This window comes from Babylonia areolata, chromosome 1, assembly GCF_041734735.1.
Source record: "Babylonia areolata isolate BAREFJ2019XMU chromosome 1, ASM4173473v1, whole genome shotgun sequence".
Taxonomy (NCBI): Eukaryota; Metazoa; Mollusca; class Gastropoda; order Neogastropoda; family Buccinidae; genus Babylonia; species Babylonia areolata.
The window spans coordinates 3,075,578-3,097,707 of record NC_134876.1 but is presented as its reverse complement, the minus strand read 5'-3'; the positions used below and the strand labels follow the sequence as shown (position 1 = coordinate 3,097,707).

The 22,130-nt window shown below is 39.6% G+C and overlaps 1 protein-coding gene across 1 annotated transcript; it reads right to left on the bottom strand.

Moving 5' to 3' along the window:
- Positions 1 to 336: 336 nt before the first annotated feature.
- On the bottom strand, positions 337 to 21,886 carry LOC143297172 (caspase-3-like). The gene is made up of 7 exons (XM_076609402.1): positions 21,758 to 21,886; positions 14,760 to 14,863; positions 13,248 to 13,332; positions 8,042 to 8,307; positions 5,175 to 5,350; positions 2,685 to 2,835; positions 337 to 627 (listed from the first exon to the last, which is right to left on the bottom strand). Exons 2-7 carry the CDS (start codon positions 14,761 to 14,763, stop codon positions 392 to 394), a joined length of 918 nt encoding a protein of 305 aa, XP_076465517.1. The 5' UTR covers positions 14,764 to 14,863; positions 21,758 to 21,886; the 3' UTR covers positions 337 to 391.
- Positions 21,887 to 22,130: the final 244 nt, after the last annotated feature.

Below are 22,130 nucleotides of genomic sequence, written 5' to 3'. Positions count from 1 at the left end.
AGCGTGTAGCTTCTTGCTTTTAAACAGTACATGCTGTCAAGATGGACAAAACAAATACATATTTTTTTTACAGGGCACGGTACCCACATGCACTTAATCATTTCAACCCTAAAAAAAGGATTCATGACACTATTTTATCACAGTTCGCGCAAAAGGCATTTGTCAAAACCCCATTAAAACCCAAAATCTGTGTTCTCTAAAAACAGGCCTGTTGCATGGAGAATACTTGCGACCAAAATTAATCAAGCAGTCTCATTGAATTACACTTTGGCGAGCCGCAAAACACACACACACACACATATCTTGACACAATCAACATAAATCAGTACAACATAATTGAACTCACTGAACAACAATATTTAATCTTTCTAAGGAGAGATCACCAAGCGACCTATTTCTTGGGCGTGAAGAAAAGGTCACGCGTCAGCATGGACGTTATGCAGGGGATCTGCTTCTTGCGGTTCATGAACTCCTTGCTGGCGTTGGACTCAAAGTCGAAGGCCACCTTCCGGGACACGCGGGTCATCATCGTCAGAAGGTCCATGCGCTTCCAGTTTTCTCGCAGCACCTCCACCAGAGCTTGCACGAACCAGGAACCGCGGGTCGAGTTGCGCCACGCAAAGTAACCTGTGGGTGTTCATAATAATGATAATAATTATGATAACAGTCATAATGATAATAAACATAATGATGATGATGGTGACAATGATAATGATGATGATGATAATGATGATAACAACAATGATGATGATGATAAAACAATAACAATAATAATGATGATAATAACAATAATAATAAAAACTTCTTTTTTTTCATAACGCTTTCCAACCTTCCAAGTGCTTTACATGTGAGACACAAAGTGCACAAGAACACAAACACACACAATCAAACACAAACTTTATGATTATTATGATTAGTAGTAGTACTAGTAATGGTAGTATTAGTATTGTTATTGTCACTGTTGTTTACAGCCCAGCCAACCAAACAGCTGAAAACATCAATACCGATCTTGGACAACAAGAAGTCAATCAGCAGGAGTGGCTAAGAGCGGACCAGGCAAGACAGGTCGTCTTTTCACCGTTAGCTGCGTGAAATTTGGCCAAGCAGAGCAAACCAACAGGCCTAGTTTGCATCAGTTTGACATGGTACGGTATATGACACCAAACAGCAGGTGTTTGATACCGACACAAAACAAAACCAGACAAGGCAAGGCTAACTCTTTATCAAAAAGGGCAACAGATAATCAAGGAGCACGCTTATTTATTTTTACGTCCAGCCCTCAGCCTAAAGAGGGACTTGTTGAAGCAAACTGTGAACAAAAAAAAAAAAAAAAAAAAAAAAAAAAAAAAAATCAAAACACAATGAAAGCACATACATCCCTGCCTCCTGGTCACCCCATCATTGACCACACTGCCACCCACAACAGAGCAGGAGAAAACATACATGACAACAAACAAAACAAGGCATGAAAACACCATAGCCTAAATCATGTGAGGATGGTAGCATGCCACACACCAAGCCACCAAACCCCTTCACCTTTCAAGAGGTAAGAATGAGTCAGATCCCTTCATCGTCATCAATATAAACAAAATAGTTTCAAAGTCTGTGGCCTTTCATGCCCTGCTCTCATGGTGACCTCATTTTCGATACCCCTCCACTTCCGTGCTTGGGGTGAGTCCTGTCAATGTCGTCAGTGTCGGCAGATTCATGGGGGGCTGTTGTTTGAGGGACGTGGTGGCGGTCTTCACTCTGGGAGGGACGCTCATTCAGTCTGGCTCCGCGACTAAGCCATTACTGTCGTTAGTAGGGGGCTTAGGAGGTGGTGTCCTTAGTCCGTTAAAACAGAACAGGCACCACTGAACACCACCGAAGTGACTCAACAGCAGTGCAGGGTCTCCTCTGGTGTGTGGCCTCCAGGTGACCTAACACTGATGGTTCCCTGTACGCTGCTGACGTTGGAACTGCGACGGATGAACCCGGGTGTGGCCGTGTATGGGGGAATCTAAGTGAGCGGCGTGGGAGTAATGCCACTGAAAGGGCACAGATGATGGGGCAGCAAAAAAAAAAAAAAAAGAATGAGTCAGATCTTCTTCTACGTAAATAGGCTGCCACTAGCTGGGCTTTTTATGTGTATGACCGTTTTTACCCCATGATGTAAGCAGTCATACTCTGTTTTCAAGGGGATGTGTACCAGGGTATGTTCTTGTTTCCATAACCTACCCAACGCTGACATGGATTACGAAATCTTAAGCATGCGTATCTGATCTTCTGCATTCATACACACACAAAGGGGGTTCAGGCATGAGCAGGTCTGCACAGCTCTTGAACCGAGAGATTGGAAAAAGCTCCATCCTTTACCCAGCAGGCACTGTGACGGGGACTCAAACCTGGGACCCTCAGATTGACAGTCCAACGCTTTAACCACTCAGCTGTTGCAACCGTCAGAATATGTCAGATTCGAATCATTTGTCCAGAGCCTGCAGAGGACAGGTTTCGGTTTTAGTTTCCAGTTTCAAAGAGGTGTCAGAGTATGCTGATGGATTCATATACACTACACTACATCTGCTGTCAACTCCCCCCACCCCCCCACAATAAAAAACACCAGCAGATACCCGACCTTCACACAAACCAAACATGCTGATCAGGCCTTGAGAAGGCTGAAACCAGGAAGGAGCCCATCTCACCTGGAACAACAGAGTAGGCCATCAGAAAGTCTGCTTCAGTGGGAATTCTTCGCACGTCAACGGTGTCCATGTCTTCCTCCTGTGGCCCCGTGCCTTTCGCGTCGGACACCTCCACCCCAACTCCACTGTCCAGCTGGGTACCTCGGCATGCCTGCACAACACACAGAGAACGCTGACTGCCTGAGGTGATGATGATGATATGTGTACTTATACAGCGCCTATCCTCAGTTGAAGACCAAACTCTAAGGGCTTTACAAACATGGAGTCTTCTTCTTCTTCTGCGTTCACTCGTATGCACACGAGTGGGCTTTTACGTGTATGACTGTTTTTACGCCGCCATGTAGGCAGCCATACTCCGTTTTCTGGGGTGTGCATGCTGGGTATGTTCTTGTTTCCATAACCCACCGAACGCTGACATGGATTACAGGATCTTTAACGTGCATATTTGATCTTCTGCTTGCATATACACACGAAGGGGGTTCAGGCACTAGCAGGTCTGCACATATGTTGACCTGGGAGATCATAAAAATCTCCACCCTTTACCCACCAGGCGCCGTCACCATGATTCGAACCCGGGACCCTCAGATTGACAGTCCAACGCTTTAACCACTCGGCTATTTCGCCCGTCGAACCATGGAGTCATTTGCTCGACAGGCTGCCTGCCTGGGTAGAGCCAACTGACAGCTGCCTTTGGGCACTTGTCATTCTTTTCTGTGTCATTCAATCAGGTTTCAGCTGCACGCACTTACACACTCAGAGGTGGCTAAACGAAATTATTGTTAAAGTTGTACAGTGAACAAGAAATTACTGAAGGACATGATTCATATAATTTTGAGTGTGAGCGTATGTAAATGTAAGGATATATAAGTGAGAGAGAGAGAGAGAGAGAGAGAAAGAGAGTGTGTGTGTGTGTGTGTGAGAGAGAGAGAGAGAGAGAGGGAGAACAAGAAGAACAAAAACTTTAATCTCCAGGCCTCTGGCCCCTAGAAAGAGGTCAAAAGTACACAATATGGTGATCACACAGTGACAACAAAATGTAAAATACATACTAACTTAAGCCTGTAGAGAGAGAGTGAGAGAGAGAGAGTTTTATTTCAAGGAAGTGTCCAAGCATGCATACTGATCCACACATGCTACGCTACATCTGCCAAAAACAAACAAAACAACAAAACACACACACACACACACAAACACACACACACAAAGAAAGTAAATTAAAGTGAACTGAATTGAAGTGAAGAGGAGCAGAACATGTTCGAATGCAGAAACATTTTATTTCCCACTTACAAGACAAGACATGTTGTATTACAGTCTGATCAGCTAAACTTCTTTTCTATTTTGCAAATTTCTTTGAGCCATGATTAATCTCAGCTGTAAGACCGACAAACCTTGCTTTTATCCTCTTTTGTGTTTTAATAAAAGAGAAAAGAAACTCTGTAAATAAAAGGCAGCAAACGAATGTTGCTCTATGCATTCATGTAAAAAACAAACCCAAAATGGTACTTTTAATGAACAATAACTGCTGAGCTGCAGAACATCGCGAGAACTGAGTCGCTCCGCAACTAAGCCATTACTGTCGTTAGTAGGGGGCTTAGTAGGTGGTGTCCTAAGTACGTTAAAACAGAACAGGCACCACTGAACACCACAAAAGTGACTTAGCAGCAGTGCAGGGTCTCCTCTGCTGTGTGGCCTCCTAGCGACCTAACATCAATGGTTTCCTGTGGACTGCCGACGCTGGAACTGCGAAGGACGAACCCGGGTGTGGCCGTGTATGGGAGAATCTAAATGAGCGGCGTGGGAGTAATGCCACTGAAACGGTGCAGATGATGGGGCAGCAGAAAAAAACAGAAAGAAAAAAATGAACTGAGATAAAAATTTGATTCCTTTTCTAACCACAATGAGTAACGCTTGGTCATGAGTCAAATTCACATAACGACATATATATTAGCATAAACATACAAGTGCCTTTTAAGCAATGTGGTCAGTCTATATTAACTGTCCACTACTAAGTTAGAAATGATGCAATATCCCCAACTGCCAAAATGTATAAATCATCTACTTGAATCAGGACCTTTACAACCAAGCAGCAAACTTGTAATATAAATCAAATGATTCTGGACCTTTATAAACAAATGTGTGAAGTAAACTAAGTGATTCAGCACCTTTACAAAACACACTTCTAATGTAAATCAAGTGATTCTGAACCTTTTCAAAACAAACTTGTAACATAAATTTTAAGTGACTCTGATCCTTCACAAACATGTAATGTACATTAAGCCCATGAGGATCTTTACAAACCAACCTTTTCAAACAAATTAATATGTAATGTAAATCACGTGAATCTAAACCTTTACATATAAATTTGCAATCTAAATAAGTGAATCAACACCTTCACAAACTTTTGATGTAAATCATTCTATATTCCTTACAAAGGAAATCAGGACCTTTACAAACATACTTGTCACATAAATCCCATCCACACGTTATTACCTGAATGAAGAAGATCTTAGGCTTTCCAGCAAGCGACTGACACTTGTGTCCTTTGAAAGGGGCGACCAGTTTGTCAATTTCTATCCGCCCGTCAGTCCCATAGACATAACCCTCCTCTCCATGGGACAGAATGGCACAGGTGAAACAGTCTGCATTGGAGTGATCGTTCTTTGCCACTGGAAAAAAATCAAACACAGGTCCAATTAATAAACAAAGAGGCCAGGAGCTCAAATCATGAACAAAGTGATAAGAAACTCTATGGAGAGTTGGACAGTACAAGGTCTTAGAGAAGAAGCCCCCCTCAGTCAAGTGTTTCGGTCCTTAACTCCTAACAGTTAGCAAAAAAGTGGTAACTCTCTCCATTCACTTGAAGATGTGTACCTTGTGAACGGAGAGAGTTACCACTCTTTACTATTTCTTAATCAAATACAGGTCATCATCATTGTTACTGTTGCCTTTAGTATAGCCCAGGTGACTACTGAGGCCCACGTCACTGTTAACATTGATCTCCTAGAACAGGTACTTAAAAAAAAAAAAGACTCTTGGAAAAGAAATTAGGCATAAGTACAGTCATATCCATGCACACAAACCATGCCTCTAATGTTGACCATTCATTCCTCCTCTTTTTCACCAGAGGATTATATATATATATATATATAAAAGTAACCTGAACACAAACATAATTATACATATGGGGATATAACTGATTCACAAAACCAAAAATGCCAGCAGGCAACTCACATGTCCTGGGCATGAAAAAAACAACAACAGAGTACAACACACTAAAAGTATTCAGTTATTAAGTCCAGAAAAACAAAAATAAAAATCAAGGTTTTCAGGTCAAAGTACAGGTTAATGGACCAGCAAGGCAGAAAAGAACAGAAGAGACGACAAAAAGAAAGAGAAAATGCCAGAAACAAAGAGAATGACAGAAAAGAGAAAATGCCAGAAACAAAGAGAATGACAGAAAAGAGAAAATGCCAGAAACAAAGAGAATGACAGAAAAGAGAAAATGCCAGAAACAAAGAGAATGACAGAAAAAATATCTAGTGTAGAATTTCCAGGTGCGAATGTCCTCAGCACCCTCATAGGTCACAAACAAAAATGAACAAGAAAAATTTTAACTAAGAAACAAAAAACAATGCCAGTTTATCAGGCATGTTTTTCTTTTTTGCATCTGTGTGTGTGTGTGTGTGTGTGTGTGTGTGTGTGTGTGTGTGTGTGTGTGTGTGTGTGTGTGTGTGTGTGAGAGAGAGAGAGAGAGAGAGAGAGAGAGAGAGAGAGAAAGAGAGTAGACAGCTCATTACTGTAACACACACACACACACACACGCACAGAGAGCAGTTATTCCATTATAAAAGTATAAGTGTGAGGGTGGAGGTGATGGGAAGGAACCACAATCACCACCACCACTGTTAATCTGTGTCACATTCCATACCCACTCCCCCATACCCCCCACCCCACCCTCGCCCACCTCTCCCCCTCCCCAACACACCTCTTCTTCCTCTCCTTTTCTGAACAAGTACGAACTCAACAGCAGCTCTAAGCTTCTGTGTACTGATAACTGATATACGCACTGATAACATGACACGTAACACTTCTGATTACAGGGTGCCCCAATTACAGAATGACAGTTCAGCAGATCTTATAAAGAGGCACAGTCTGTAACAGGAGCTGACAAGTAATGCAAAGCCAGCATGTACAGAGCAACAGCCTGCAGTTTTCTACCTTTAGTCGTGCAAGCCATGCACACCCACTTTTTTTTTCTCAGAAATTCTCAGCAAAACATGGACTTGTTTTGTGAGCAAGCTGTATTTTGTCTGAGTTGAAGGGTTGCCTCTGAACAGACCTGCCCACAATTGTTTAACCCTTTCAGTGCCAAGCCTATTTCTAATGCTCAGTGACAAACTATTTGCCAAGGGAGGGATGTTTTGGTTACAAAGGGTAATAATTTAAAAAAAAATTCTAGCATGCAAAGTACTAAAAGAAAATACATAATAAATAATCTATCTTTGCTGAATGAAAATGAACACACTATCCAGTTATGACAATTTCACAAGAAATTGATTATCTTGGAAAAAAAAACCCCAAAAACCCAAAAGGGCATGGACAAAAATTTCCATCCTGGGGCACTTTTTTGTACAGAGGGCACACCAGCCAAGTGGTTCAAGCGATGGACTTTCAATGTGAGGGTCCTGGCTTTCAATCCCTGTCCACTGCCTGGTGGGTAAAGGATGGAGAATTCTCACATCTCCCAGGTCAACAGATGTGCTGACCTGCTAGTGCCTGAACCCCCTTACATGTGTGTACACATGCAGAAGATCAAATACACATGTTAAAGATCCTGAAATCCACATCAGCATTCGGTGGATTATGGAAACAAGAACATGCTGAGAAATTACACCCTAAAAAATGGGAGAATGGATGCCTAAATGATGATGTAAAAGCTGCCAAGCAAATAGAAGCCCAAGTAGAAGCAGAAGCCCACTTCTTGTTGGTGATATGTGATATGTGCACAGAATAGAAGACATATCAAAGAATAACACTGTACAATCATGCAGATTGTACGACGCTCCAATTTCACAGGACACCACACGAAGTGTTAACACATGCAGTGCAGAAAAACAACAGCATATAACACTGCCAAGAAATGCCAACATACAAGACAGGAACACACACACACACACACACACACACACACAAACATGCACACAGACACACACAAAAACAAACACATACACACAAACATGCACATAGACACACACAAAAACAAACACAAACACACACACAGAAACAAGCACACACACATAAGATCAAACACACACACACACACATAACACACACAAAAAAAAGAAACACAAACTCACCCTTTGCCAGTATCGATTCCATGTCCCGCGTACTGCAGTCGTTTTTCAGCAGCACATCAAAACCGATCTCCGTCAGCAACATGTACAGCTGATCGGCGTCCACGTCAGTGCCTGACCGCTCCCCCATTCCTGTGGACGGGTGGAACCGCTTGTTGTTGAAGATGACGGCACACCCCCTCTCCTTGTGGTCCATCTTGTAGCAGTCTGACACGAACTGCGATGCCTTCATCACAACGCTTGCCGATCCTCCTGCAGCTGCCCCGGCTCTTTTGTTGTTTTTTGCGGGATCCAAAAAGAAACAAGAGAGGCAAGGCCTTCAAGACTCACTTGTGATAAATTAAGTCCCTTAGCATTAATTACAGAGTAATTTCCCTTTTTTACTATCTGCACCAAAACTTTTGCAAAATAAATAAAACTTCCATGCTTAGCAAAAGAAGTTCCTGTTTGAACAAAAAATGATAATAATGACTCCTCTTGTTGTTGTGTCAGAATAAGAGGTCAAAGTGCCAAGTTTAGAGAATACAAAAAATATAAACAGTAAATGCAGTTTGCATATAATTAGGCTTCTTTTTTTTATTTTTTTGTGCCCATCCCAGATGTGCAATATTGTTTTAAACAAGATGACTGGAAAGAACTGAATTTTTCCTATTTTTATGCCTAATTTGGTGTCAACTGACAAAGTATTTGGAGAGAAAATGTCAGTATTAAAGTTTACCATGGACACACAGACACACGGACACACTCACACACACAGACAACCGAACACCGGGTTAAAACATAGACTCACTTTGTTTACACAAGTGAGTCAAAAACAGTTTACGCATCAATATCAACAACAGCTTATTGTTTTGTAATTTCACATGATCAAAAGATAATTCAGAAATGATGTGCCTCAGCACTGGTCACTGGTCCTTCTATGGACGTCTTTTCATCTTCTTCTAAGTTATTTGCCTCAGGCAGTAAAGCATTGAGATCAACATCATCAACATTGTGACCATCAAGCAGGTTTTCCCCAAGATTCTGTACTTCTTGAAGGATCTCAGCTTGTTCATGAAGAACAATGCCATGACAGCATTCAAGAAAACTCATGGTTTTATCCACAAAATTGTAGTTCTCATTTAGACTACAATTCAGAAATCATCTGCAAGTGTCAACAATAACTCTTTTTTTTTTTTTTTTTACATGATCAAAAGATAATATTTTTTATATCATCCACAAATGAAGATAATAAGTTTTATATCATCCACAAATGTCAGTAATACTGTCTTTTCTTTTACCCCTTTCTATCTATTTATTCATTTATTTATTCGGGGCAAGGGAGTATCCTTTATTACCTAATTATGAAGAGGGACATTGAACAAAGCATGACCGTTGATATGTGTATCCTATTTCGTTTTTCCTTCACACTTTCCAAATTTTAATGGAAAAAAAAAAGAAGAAGACCCCAACTGATGAAGTATTATTCACTGAAATTTGCACAAAAGACTGCATCTCTGATGAAGATTTTATTTCTGCAATTTCCATCTGAACAGATACATGATGAGATGATATTACATTTCACATCATTCAGGGATAAAGTGTGTGAAAGAATAATCAAACTGGGGCATACAAATCCAGATTGGAGAAAAAACATAACACTCATGTCAGGTATGCCATTGTATATTTTACTCTTTTTTTTTGCCCTGAGTAAAAATCCAGATTGGGGAAAGAACGTAACACATCAGGTATGTCATGGTTAAAAACAGATACAACATATATTTTGCTTCTTTTTTTTCTTCTTTTGTACTGCGACTCTGACAACTTCAGTCAAGCTGATAGTTTATATATATATATATATATATATATATATATCATGTATCACACCTGAGTATATTAGATACAGAACCTAAAATATTCTGCCATATGTACGAGAAGAATGTGAAAGATTTTCTTTCTGCCACTTTTCCATTTTCTTATCTTTCAGTTTCAATTGATTTTTTTCTTTCTTTCTTTTCACTTTCTTAACTAAAAGCCTGATCCTGCCAACTAAATGAAAAATCAGTGCGTGCTCAACAGTAATAAACTATGGACGCATATAGACTCCTTTTCTCTCTCTCTCTCCACACACACACACACACACACCTGAAAGCACAAAAATGCACACACACACACAAACACATATATGTACATGCAAACACACTCACACACACGCGCACACACACACACACACACACACTCTTCTAGGACTAGTGAACAATACAACTACAAGAAACAGTTTTGTTTTTGTTTTGTTTTCTTTCATTTTGCCAAAAAAAAAGAAACAAAGAAGAATACGACAAAGCATTAGCAAAATTAAACGAAGGGAGATGACAGCAAGAGAAATCCTGGCAGACAAAAAGTAACTACTTCAAACAGGGGGGGGTGTGTGTGGGGTGTGTGTGTGTGTGGGCGGGGGGGGGGGGGGGGGGGGGGCGTGGCTGAGAGTTACTGGGGAACAAATGATGTAACCCTCCCAACCCTGACTCTCTCTCTCTCTCTCCCCAAGGAGGGGAAAAAAAAAAGAATAAAACAACAACAGAGGAACCAAAAAGAAACACAGACAAGAAGGAGGGGCCCCGTGACAAATGGAGACAGCCATGTGCCAATTCAGCCGTGAGGGGCCCCACGCCAAACAGGCTGAGGGAGAGGTCAATGGTAAACAAGAACCTGGAAATGTTCTGCACATGTCCTCAGGGTCTACCATTTTTCAGGGTCCGATAGACATAGGAGAGTGAGTGTGTTTGTGTGTGTGGGGGTGTGGGGGGTGGGTGGGTGGGTGGGGGGCTGGATGGGTGCATTTGTGTGTGCATGTGTGTTGGGGAGGGGAGTTGGGGGTGTCTGTCTGTGTCTATGTATCTGTATCTCTTTGTGTGTGTTGAGAGAGAGGGGGGTGGGGGTGGGGGAGTAAGGGGGAGAGAGAGAGAGAGAGTGTGTGTGTGTGTGTGTGTGTGTGTGTGTGTGTGTGTGTGAGAGAGAGAGAGAAAGAGAGAGAGAGAGAAAGAGAGAGAGAGAGACAGACAGAGAGAGAGAGAGAGACTGTGCATGTGGTGGTTTTTGTACATGGCACTTTTTTTCATTATGTTAAAACTGAGTGTGTGTGTGTGTGTGTGTGTGTGTGTGTGTGTGTGTGTGTGTGTGTTCATGTGTGTGTGTGTTCATGTGTGCATGCATTAGCACACAGGCATGCCCATGAATGTATATGTGTGTAGACCTGAACATGTTCGCATATCATATGTGTTTGTACATATTGTAAAAGGAACATTTGTCATCATTTTTGTTCATGCTGGCACACGCAATGGTATGTGTTGTGTGAAAAAAAATCCTTTCTTCAATGAAAGTATGGTAAAGCTGCTAATCATGTCACACACACACACACACACACTGAGTTACATACAAAAAGAAAAGAAAGCAGGAATATTCCAGCACCATAGACTGTATTATTCATCGACGCATTACAATAGCAGTTGTCCTTCGTACATGCACAGTTTGCATAACCAGTAATATTGTTACAGGCAAGCAGAAAAAGGCAGATGATAACTTTCATTTTAAGAGAGAAAAAGAGAGAATGGGAGATGAAAAGGGACTGTATTTTTAAAATTTTTTTTAACAGAATAAATAAACAGATTTTCAGGCAGCCAGCCAGTGGCCAGGGATTAATCAGACTGAGGACAAGAAAACTCAAGCCAAGGGGAAGAAATGTAAGTGACATTTGTTGCACATGATGCTAAATCATGACACCAAATATACACAAAATTAATCCTGGTCAAACGGCACTCTGTTTTAAAATTTCAATTTTAAATGCAAAAATCATATAACAGCAACATCAGTTCCTCTTCGGAATTTTCAGATACAGCTAGAATTTTTTGCACTGTTCTCTTCAATCATTTTTTGCACTGTTCTCTTCAATCTTATGTTCATTTCAGTTCTTTCATAAAATGCCTCGGGGTTAAATACATTTTTTTGTGAATGTTATCATGAAATCAAACACTGGGTCTGAAACACATTTTGGGGGGTACTATTGTCTGTGTCAAACTGGATGAAAGCTTCCATCAGATTCACATTACAGCATATTGCACACTTCTCGTTTTACTTCTTTTTTTTTCTCAAAATCTGACCAAAACTGCCTTGAGTAGCAGCATTTCCATGAAAAATTCTCATGGGAATAATTTTCCCTGACTGCAGAAGCTGCAGTGGTGATAATATCAACTACTCACATTCTCTTCAAAATCCGGTTTGTTGCAGACATCCTGGGTACAATTTGTATTTGAAACCACTCAACATCTGTGATATTATGTAGATCAACTTTTTTTTCTTAAAAAAACAAACAAACAACAACACCCTTAATCAACTGATATCCCCATTTCTGACAGCAGTTCTGCTCAGTGTTATCCAAAATCATTGTATCAGAATATTGTCTTGTACCTTTTGAAACAGAATGGAATAGTTTTCAAGTAATATTTGCTTGAAATATCTTATCTTTAATCTGAACCCCTTTCTTTTCTTCATATAACTCACTATTGTGGGTCCATACATATCCAGTTTAAGTTAAAAATAAAGTTATTGTTGTGTGTGTGTGTGTGTGTGTGTGTGTGTGTGTGTGTGTGTGTGTGTTGTTTTACAAATATGTACAAAGATAACTTTTTAATCATTTTTTTTGTGGGTTGTTTTTTTAAGTCCATGTGAATCCCTTCTTCCCTACCACATACTACAGTGTAAATATACATTACTGACAGAGCTAACAGCAGAAAAAAAAAGAAAAAAGAAAAAAGAAAAAAAAAAAAAAAAAAAGACAGGAGAGAGCGCCCGAAGCCAAAAGGTTTATTGAGCGAACATAAAGACATCACTACCCATGAAACAGGTCAGTGAGGGGGTGTAACACGGAAAGATGTGGTTACACAGCAAAGCGAAAATAATCATACTGCGGCTGAGCAACTGCTGGTGATCCTTTAGCCTTCTGGAAAACTTTGCCCAGGAATCTGCATGAAGGAAAAGCAAGCAAGCAAGCACATTCTGTGACAAAAGGCCTCAATACACACAGACCCACGGAACACATAACCTCAAAGGTGGAAAACAGATGTGACCCAAGCATTAGGAGGCAAAACAAAAAAATTAGAACAGAAAAATCAACATGTGTGTATGTGCGTATGCATGTGCATGTGTGTGTGCAGAAAAGCATTATCACTCTTACCCAGCTGATCCGCGAGCATCCACAGCGTCCCCAGCCCCATTCCTGCTGGATTCGGACACATCCATTCTGTCGTCCATTTGGTCGTCTGACGACAGAAAGGCCGGCCATTCACCACATAATGTAAAACAACACAATGCACATACACAGATACATGCAAACACACACATACTGACACATAAAACACACACACATGTGCATGATGAATCCAGAGAAACAGTACATATTTACACTGACAGGGAGTATTTCATTGTATCAAATACAATTACTACCACACATACAAAAACAGATACACAGCACAAACAGGAGCAATGCAAAATATATTGAAAATTGCAGGACATAAAAATTCTATGTGTGCTTAATCCAAAACATAAAAAAACAACCATACACTGAAGCAAACTATTCATCTTTAAAATCTTAGCCAAAAATGCATATCAACAAGCATTCAACACAACACAAACACATGGTCACAGAATGACAGTGGGAAATTTGGTCGTATACTCTTCATTATTTTTGGATGAATCTTTTTTGTTTCTTTTCTTTTCTTTTTTTTTTTTTTTGGTCCCCACCCCATTTGCCCTTCCCCTCTGTGCCCAAGGGTACTGTCCTTTGGAAAACCGGATTTCTAGTCAGTTCTGGTCTCACCTCACTGCTTGTCAAAGCATGCTTTCACTGTTAGTCTCATTCACATGGGTGGGAGTGACTGATTTTTGTTACACTGAAAAGTTTGCGGATGGGATGTAGGTGTCACTTAACCGAAAAGCATGTATGACATCTAGGAAGAAAAAAAAAAGGAAAAAAAAAAAGAAAAGAAAAATCAGTATCTAAAAAATTGCTAAATGCCATTAAGGAAATCTGTCGTGTGGAAATACTCCCAAAAAACATCAGTATTAGAACAGTGCTGATTCAGTGTGACATTTGTAGACTGGTTCATCGCTACACTTTATAAGCATGAAACATGTTGACCTCAGTACAGGTCTATATTTACAACTTAAGAGCAAGAATACTAAGATTTATAGCTGTTTCTATTTTCACTTACTCATTGGTTAGCACTATTTTTTTTTTATATGACAAAACTTCTTCTTGACACAGTTTTGACTTCATAAATACCTTTTCAAATACCAAGATTACTAAGTAGACAAATGCCATGATAACTTTGAGAATAGCAGCTTCAAGCACAGAACACACATGTATCCCATACACAAGAAATTTTACGAAGAATTAAATAAACAAACAAAAAACAATGTTTTTTCTTAACTCACAAAAGTTTGCACAAATCTTTCTGAACACACCCTAGCCTCAAAATTCAAAGCAAGCACAAGTGGAACCTTTGCACCAATACGTAGCGCATATACCTCCCTCAGGCAGAATCGAGCAAAAAAACACAGAGCGTGGCAGCAGCTGACCTTTTGTACCTTCACACGCCGCGTCGGATTACATAAGGCAATGATATTACAGCACCGGTACCGGGGAAGGTGTCAATATTGACAGAGACCACACACAACAATCCCTCACCCATGACTGGCTGACGTCTCTCCTCCTCCTTTCCAGACACTCAACCGTTCAAGCTGGCCGGCTGTGTTCTTTGGAAACCTTTCCTCTCCTTTTCACTTGCTATGCTGCAACACAAAAAAAACCCCGTTTTGCTGCCAGTGGTCAAACTGAGAGAACACACATGTATGCGTGTGTGTGTGGGAGAGGGGTGGTGGGGGTGGGGTGGGGGGTAAGGGGGGGTTATCCCCACTTGACAGGACAACGACCTGTCAGCACCCCCTCTTGTCAAAAGCATGGCTGGTCACCTGTAGGTAAATCCGCCGAGGAAGATTGCTGCTGACCTGCTAATTGACCGACAAACCACCTGTCACCTTCCTTCACCTCAAGTCTGGCTGCAGGCCCAATGAACACCTGCAGGCTATTCAGCCAACAATTTTTTTGTTATGTGCATATGTGTGAATGTAAGTGTGCACAGTAGAAGGATACTTGTAAGACAGACTGACAGAGAGAGAGAGAGAGAGAGAGAGAAAGAGAGAGAGTGTGTGTGTGTAATTAGATAAAGGCATGAAAAGGTTTTTAATGTACATCTATATCATACATGTATACATGTGCTTGTTCTTATCATGTCAAACAGCGTTTAAAATGAAAATTAGCATCTGTGCACTTGTATATAAATCATGGTTAGAAAACAACAACAATCAATCAAATCAACATTTACAAAGACAAAACAGAATGGACAGATCAATACTCGAAAACAGTTAAACTTGAATAACAAGTTTAAACTCCCAGTCTAATCTTTGCATGACTCTGTGTGTGTGTGTGTGTGTGAGGGAGGGAGGGAGGGGCAGAAAGAGAGGCAAAGTGAGAAAAAGAGAGTGACACTGACAGAGAAAAGGAGTGAAAGAGACACAGACACTGAGAAAGACAGAGACAGACAACAAACAAGGAGCAAATTTCCATAACTCTAACACACACACACACACAAACAACAACAAAAAACAAAAAAACGAACAGCAACTGAAGTGTCAATAATCAAGAGAAGACAGACACAAGAACAACACACACTGAAACTGCATGGCCTGAAAACAATATGGACATTTTGTTGGTTGCAAGAAAAAACATTACGTTAGGGAAAAAAAACAAAAAAAAACAACAACAAAAAACAAAAACAAAAAAACATCTTTACACTTCAAATTAACCTCTTGACTGCAAATTTACAAACAATGATGCCAGAAGATGAAATGATTAACAAATAGTAAAGAGTGGTAACTCTCTCCATTCACATGGTACACGACTTCAAGTCAGTACTGCTTACGCTACCGCTTCCACTAGCACACAAGTAAATAAAAGGTACATTGGAACAAACCCAGACATCTCAAAAAAAGGAAGCACCGGGCCTGTTCTTATACCAATCATCTGACATGTGCACACAGCAGCAAAGACAGAAGAAATGTGCAAACACAAATAAGCTTTTATTCAAGACTGGCATAGCCTCTTTCATCCTGAACAAGCCACACAGAACACATGGAACACATGGACAATACAGAACAAACTCATGGTTGCCTCAGTGGTTTTTCAACTGGAAATTAACAAACAATGAGGCCAGGAGATGAAATGATTAACAGATAGTAAAGAGAGGTGACTCTCTCCATTCACTACAGCTGATAAATTCACTCATCAGTGAAGGACTGTTGCCTGGGATAATATTGGGGATGCAGGTAAGGGTCTCAGTCAGCACAGAATCATTACTTTATCTGGACTTCATCCTCTTGGGGCAGCATTGCTTTTGGTCAGCAAAATCAATTACACTGATCAAAAGCACAAAATGTAGTTCTGTGCTTGCACTTCAAATTCATGTCATACTGATTTAATTTGACTACAGTTCAGCAGGTATGGGGCTCACAGTGAAACTGACACAGACTGTGAATTCCTGGATGAAGGAGAACTACTGTCACTTGTATCAGTTCAAGTTTCACATGACTGCCAAGATTCTGGTGGGGTGGGGTGGTTTCCTCTCACCAATTCTTTTTTTTAAAGATTATTTACCAAGAGGGATATGAGATTTAAAAATTGTACTAAAAGAAATGGCTAAACTTTGCTTCAGTTTGCATGATTTCTTCTTTCTTTTGTATTCCTTTCATTGATTCAAAGAAGGAAGACATCTCCTTCAATTGGGTATTTTATAAATATAGATCTATCATAAAACATAAGTTTTCACCCTTCTCATTTTCTGACAGGATGTTATCTGTGAGCTAAACTATATATTACCAGTGTGTGTGTGTGTGTGTGTGTGTGTGTGTGTGTGTGTGTGTGTGTGTGTGTGTGTGTGTGTGTGTGTGTTTATTTGTTGGGGGGATGGGGTGTGTGGGTGATTGTGTGCATGTGTATATATGTGTGTGTTTGGAGGGGTGGTATATCTGTGGTTTTCATGCCACTATCAACTGTTTTCAATTGAGTACAAGTATTGAATTGTAGTTAACTGTTCTATTACAAAGTTGCTGTTGGTGGTGGTTTTTATTATTTAATGAAAGATTGAAAAGTTCTGTACTGTTTTTAAAAAATGTCTGTATTCACTGACTTATAATGTGAGACACTGTAAATACTGTTATCAGTAGCAGCAATACTGGGTTAGGATAAAAAAAAAAAAAAGTAGTAAGTAAGCACAACAATGTACAAGTGCAAAGAAGGCATGGTGAAGGAAGTGAAATGGACTTTGAGAGAAAACGTAACTAATATATTTTTTGAGAAAAGGACAAAGGACTGGGAGAGACTGCTTGGAAAAAGAATCTCTCATATAATTCGTTTTTCAAAACAGTAAAACCGAAAAGTCCAAAACCCATAATACATCTCTTGCTAAAAATGAGACAAAAGAGCAAAACAAAACAAAAATCTAAAACAAAGTTCAGCAATCTCTCTCTCTGTGAGTCACTACCTCTCCAAGTACTTGTCTTTAGTGTACATTGTGTGGCATGCATGCTTGCACACAGCATTGCTGAGACAAATTGGTAACTACCAGCCAGGGCCAAATGAGAAAAAAGGAGAATTAAAAAAAAAAAAAAACCAGAAAAAGAAAGAGAGACCCACTACATCTCCTTGCATGGGGAAATGTAAGAAGAACTAGAACACCAAAAGACGTTCAATGACCTGGGTGTCAATGTTTATATATATCACTATCAATACACAAACCTTTTTTTTCATTTCATTATCCATCATTCTGATATTGTGGATGAATTCCCAACTGCAAATGAAGGCAATATTTTAAAATCTCTTATTGATGCATGAAAAACAGTGACAGATAAACATCATAAGAAATTTTAACTTGGATTTGGCGAATGGAACATAAATTGTTTAGGTACAAATTCAGCATATCATTCATTATGTTGTTTCAATATCCGTCATTTTCAGAAATGAGATATGATTTCATATCAATATCACACACACACACACAGACACACACACACAGACACACACACACACAAACACATGCATTCGCAAACACATGCTCACACACACACACAAACACACACACACACACAAGTGCAAACATATACATGTATTACTCAAACTAGTCACAGTATACATTTTTTTCAAACATGCAAGTTTCAAAGTTCAGAAACTGACCAGTCACAACTGAAAACTGATGCTGTGTAACTAAAAACTAAGATGCTACTTTTGCAGATGTTCAGGTGTAGCAAGTGGATCACTGGATGCAAAAGCACAGTTAACTGTATGATAATTAAACAGAAAATCTTCTGCAGGACTGCTAGGAATAGTTTGGGGTTTTTTTTTTTGCTGCAGGGCGATGATTAAAAGACAGTATGTTTGGATGATTAGAGAGATAAACTAAATGACTCATTTAAAAAAACAAAAACTTGAGGATGAAGATTTTAAGTCAGTATAAATCTAATGACCTGTGAAAAGATAGACACAGTTGCATACATGCTTTGGACACAGTGTCACAGAACCCTCGTAAAAGCAAAAAGGTGAAGTAGACATACATGCAATCAAAGAGCTAACATTGAACATTCTTGTGGTCTATAATAAATCCAGTGAATCTTATTGCACTGTTGCAGTTATTCAGATTTTTCTTTTTTCAGTTTTGCTTTGGTTTTGCTGCTCATTCACAGGTCTTGAGAGTTCAGCCTAAACTGCTCTCTACACATGGGTGGGCTAACAAGCAAATCACATGTGGTCTTACAGAACATGCTGATGTAACTCAACTGCACAACAGCATCAATGATGCAAGAGCAGCCATGCCTTTCATACAATCACCCAAGTTATCTGTGAGCTAGACTATATATTACCAGTGTGTGTGTGTGTGTGTGTGTGTGTGTGTGTGTGTGTGTGTGTGTGTGTGTTGGGGTGATGGTGTGTGTGGGTGAATGTGTGCATGTGTATATGCGTGTGTGTGTTAACTGTTTTCAATTGAGTACAAGAATTGTACTGTAGTTAACTTTTCTATTACAAAGTTGTTATTGTTGTTGGTTTTTTTCCTCTTTTTTTTATGAAAGATTGAAAAGTTCTGTACTGTTAAAAAAAAGAAAAAAAGTCTGTATTCACTGGACTTAAAATGTGAGACTCTGTAAATACTGTTATCAGTAGCAGTAATACTGGGTTAGGATAAAAATGTATTAAGTAAGCACATGTGGTCTTACAGAACATGCACAACAGCATCAATGATGCAAGAGCAGCCATGCCTTTCATACAATCACCCATAGTAAAAACTGCATTACTCCCCAGATGTCACTTGAGGGAAAAGAGAGAAAAAAAAGTGGGGGAGGAGGGGGGGTGTACTTGGGTGGTGGAATGAGAGAGACAAACTATGAATGTTTCAGTTTCAGTTTCAGTAGCTCAAGGAGGCGTCACTGCGTTCGGACAAATCCATATACGCTACACCACATCTGCCAAGCAGATGCCTGACCAGCAGCGTAACCCAACGCGCTTAGTCAGGCCTTGAGAAAAAAAAAAGGTGAATAGATAATAGATACGCTTACATAAATAAATAAATATATAAGTTAATAAATAAATAATAATTATGATATAAAAAAAGGTAGTAGTAATGGTAATAATAATAATTATAAAAAAAAGAAAAAAGACAAAAAAAGACAACAATGATGATAAATAAGCAAATAAAGGTAAAACATGAAGACACACATTCACACATACACCCACACATGCATAACACTAACAGATATGCACCAAACATGCAGTTTCACAGTTATGAAAGCACAAACTATGAATGAGCTTTATGAAGTGTCTTCACAGCAATGGGGAAGAAGCTGTTCTTCAGGTTATACAGCTTCATGATCTGCTGGAGAGGAGATGATGGAATAAAATGATTGGCAGGATGCAGGCAGTTCAACAAACATGACAGATGAATGTTTTGTGATATATGCATGTAATGTATACTGGTTGAAGATCATATGTATTTCTTACAACAATGGAAGCTTAAACAGTGCAGCCTACTAATCTATATAGTTTATCACTCTGTTGTTTATTTTGTAAGTTACAAACAGACAGTCAGTGTTTTATTTTGCCAATAACAGACAGACACTGTCTTTTATTTTGTCAGTCACAGATTGGCAGTTTGTCACTCTGTCTTTCATTTTTTTTTTTTTTTTATCACAGTTAAGGATTCCCACACAATCAGTGACAGAAAAAGTCAAGACAAATCCACACTTCTTTTGTTCACACAAGAGCAAAGAAGAATTTAACTGTCTTTAAGTGATTCCTACTTTAGTTAACTGAGCATATCTGTGATGCTTCTGGTGGTGGTGTAGCAATGGTGACATATTTCGTTGCTCTTCTTTGAATGGCCACCACCTTCTTGGTTCAAAACAATGGTGTGTAATGCCAGACGGTACAGGAGTACTGAAGGGGAGGGCGTACTTGGGAGTAATACATGTTTGTTTTTGTTTCTCTGCTTCCAGGCCTGACATTTCTGAAGACAAATCTTATCATATTGTTTGCCCTCTATGTGATTTTATCCACACTGAGTTCCAGCTCAGTCTTTGTTGAGGTAAACTCCTATGTAGGTAGCCGATGATGTTCTGGCTAGGGTATGCCCCTTATGATGGTCTTTTTGATGCATGGAAGGCTATATAGTGGTCATAATTATAATATATGATTAACAATTCATCATTAACAGAATGGTTGCCCCTTAGGTTCAGGATCTTTTCAACACACACACACTGATTACCCCATATATATATATATATATATATACATTCTGTATCATGGATTTTAGGCACTATCAGCATTTTGCCTGATCACTGACATTTTTTTCTGTCTGTATGAGTGATTTATTGAGCATGCGGTTTGTGTTAGGGCTAGCTTCCAAAGCAGAAATTTATCTGGAAGCTATAATCCTTCCAGTGTTTATATAATAATTTTTCTAAGAAAGATTCCATCCTGTGACAGTGTGACTGGGCACAGACTGTTCTACAAGTTAACAACCCTATTACCCCTCGTAAAAAAGTATGGAAAAAAATACGTTTGATTTGGTGAATGTTGTAGTCAGTGTTAGTAGGTGTCCCGTGGTATGAGTACTATCATTTAGAGTAAAAAGAATTGTGTAGTGCTCTTGTCATAATGTCCATGCACGATTTTATGTCTCGCTCATATTCCTTAACCTGCGATCGAGGCTTGGAAGTTTTAAACAACTTATAGTCTCTCTTCGTGTGACACACTGCCCAACGAATGAAGATGAACACCAAAAGATAAATCAAAATGTTGAAAGTGTAAAATTTAATATGAACAAAAAACATTTTTAAAAACACAACAAATATACAAGTTCTAAAAGCCTAACTGATCTTGTCTGACCCTTTCTGCTGCTATCTACAGGGTCAAAATCAAAACGTCGTCTGCTTCTGTCACTAACAGTGACCATTAGCAAAACATTCGAACATAGTCTTTGTTCAACGACTGTTTCTGGATCTTGATTCGGCGGCATTCTAGTTTCTACTAGGTGTTCATGATTTCTATGGCCCGAAAAGATTTTTTAAACACGGTGTACTTACATGCGTGCGCGACACTTGGTTGACACTTCGCATGGGTGTGGGCAACGGAGAGAATGACACACCAGTCCAGTGGGACGCACCGAGATACACAAACACACGCACTCGCGTCGAGTCAGCTGAGGTCAGCAGGAAGTGTCGTCACGTAACACATTACAACACGATAATGACTCAACCATCAGTTCAATCCCTTTGCTGATATTTCTTATTTTAATTTTTAAAATGCAGCTAATGAAATCCAATCTTGCTCACGATAATTATATTTTAAACATTTTCCTTTATTTATTTATAGAAAGTGCAACGATGTGTTCATCCTTCTTCGCTGTTTTGTCGTTGTCTGAAGTTCGTTTGATGATTAGAAAGGGAGACAAACTTG

What these genes read in the sequence shown, in the direction of transcription:
- LOC143297172 (XM_076609402.1), bottom strand. An exon ending in GATGCTCGCGGATCAGCTGG is followed by an intron (nt 8,308 to 13,247) that starts GTAAGAGTGATA and finishes AAACAACAAAAG; the next exon opens with AGCCGGGGCAGCTGCAGGAG. An exon ending in GGAATCGATACTGGCAAAGG is followed by an intron (nt 5,351 to 8,041) that starts GTGAGTTTGTGT and finishes ATTTTTTTCCAG; the next exon opens with TGGCAAAGAACGATCACTCC.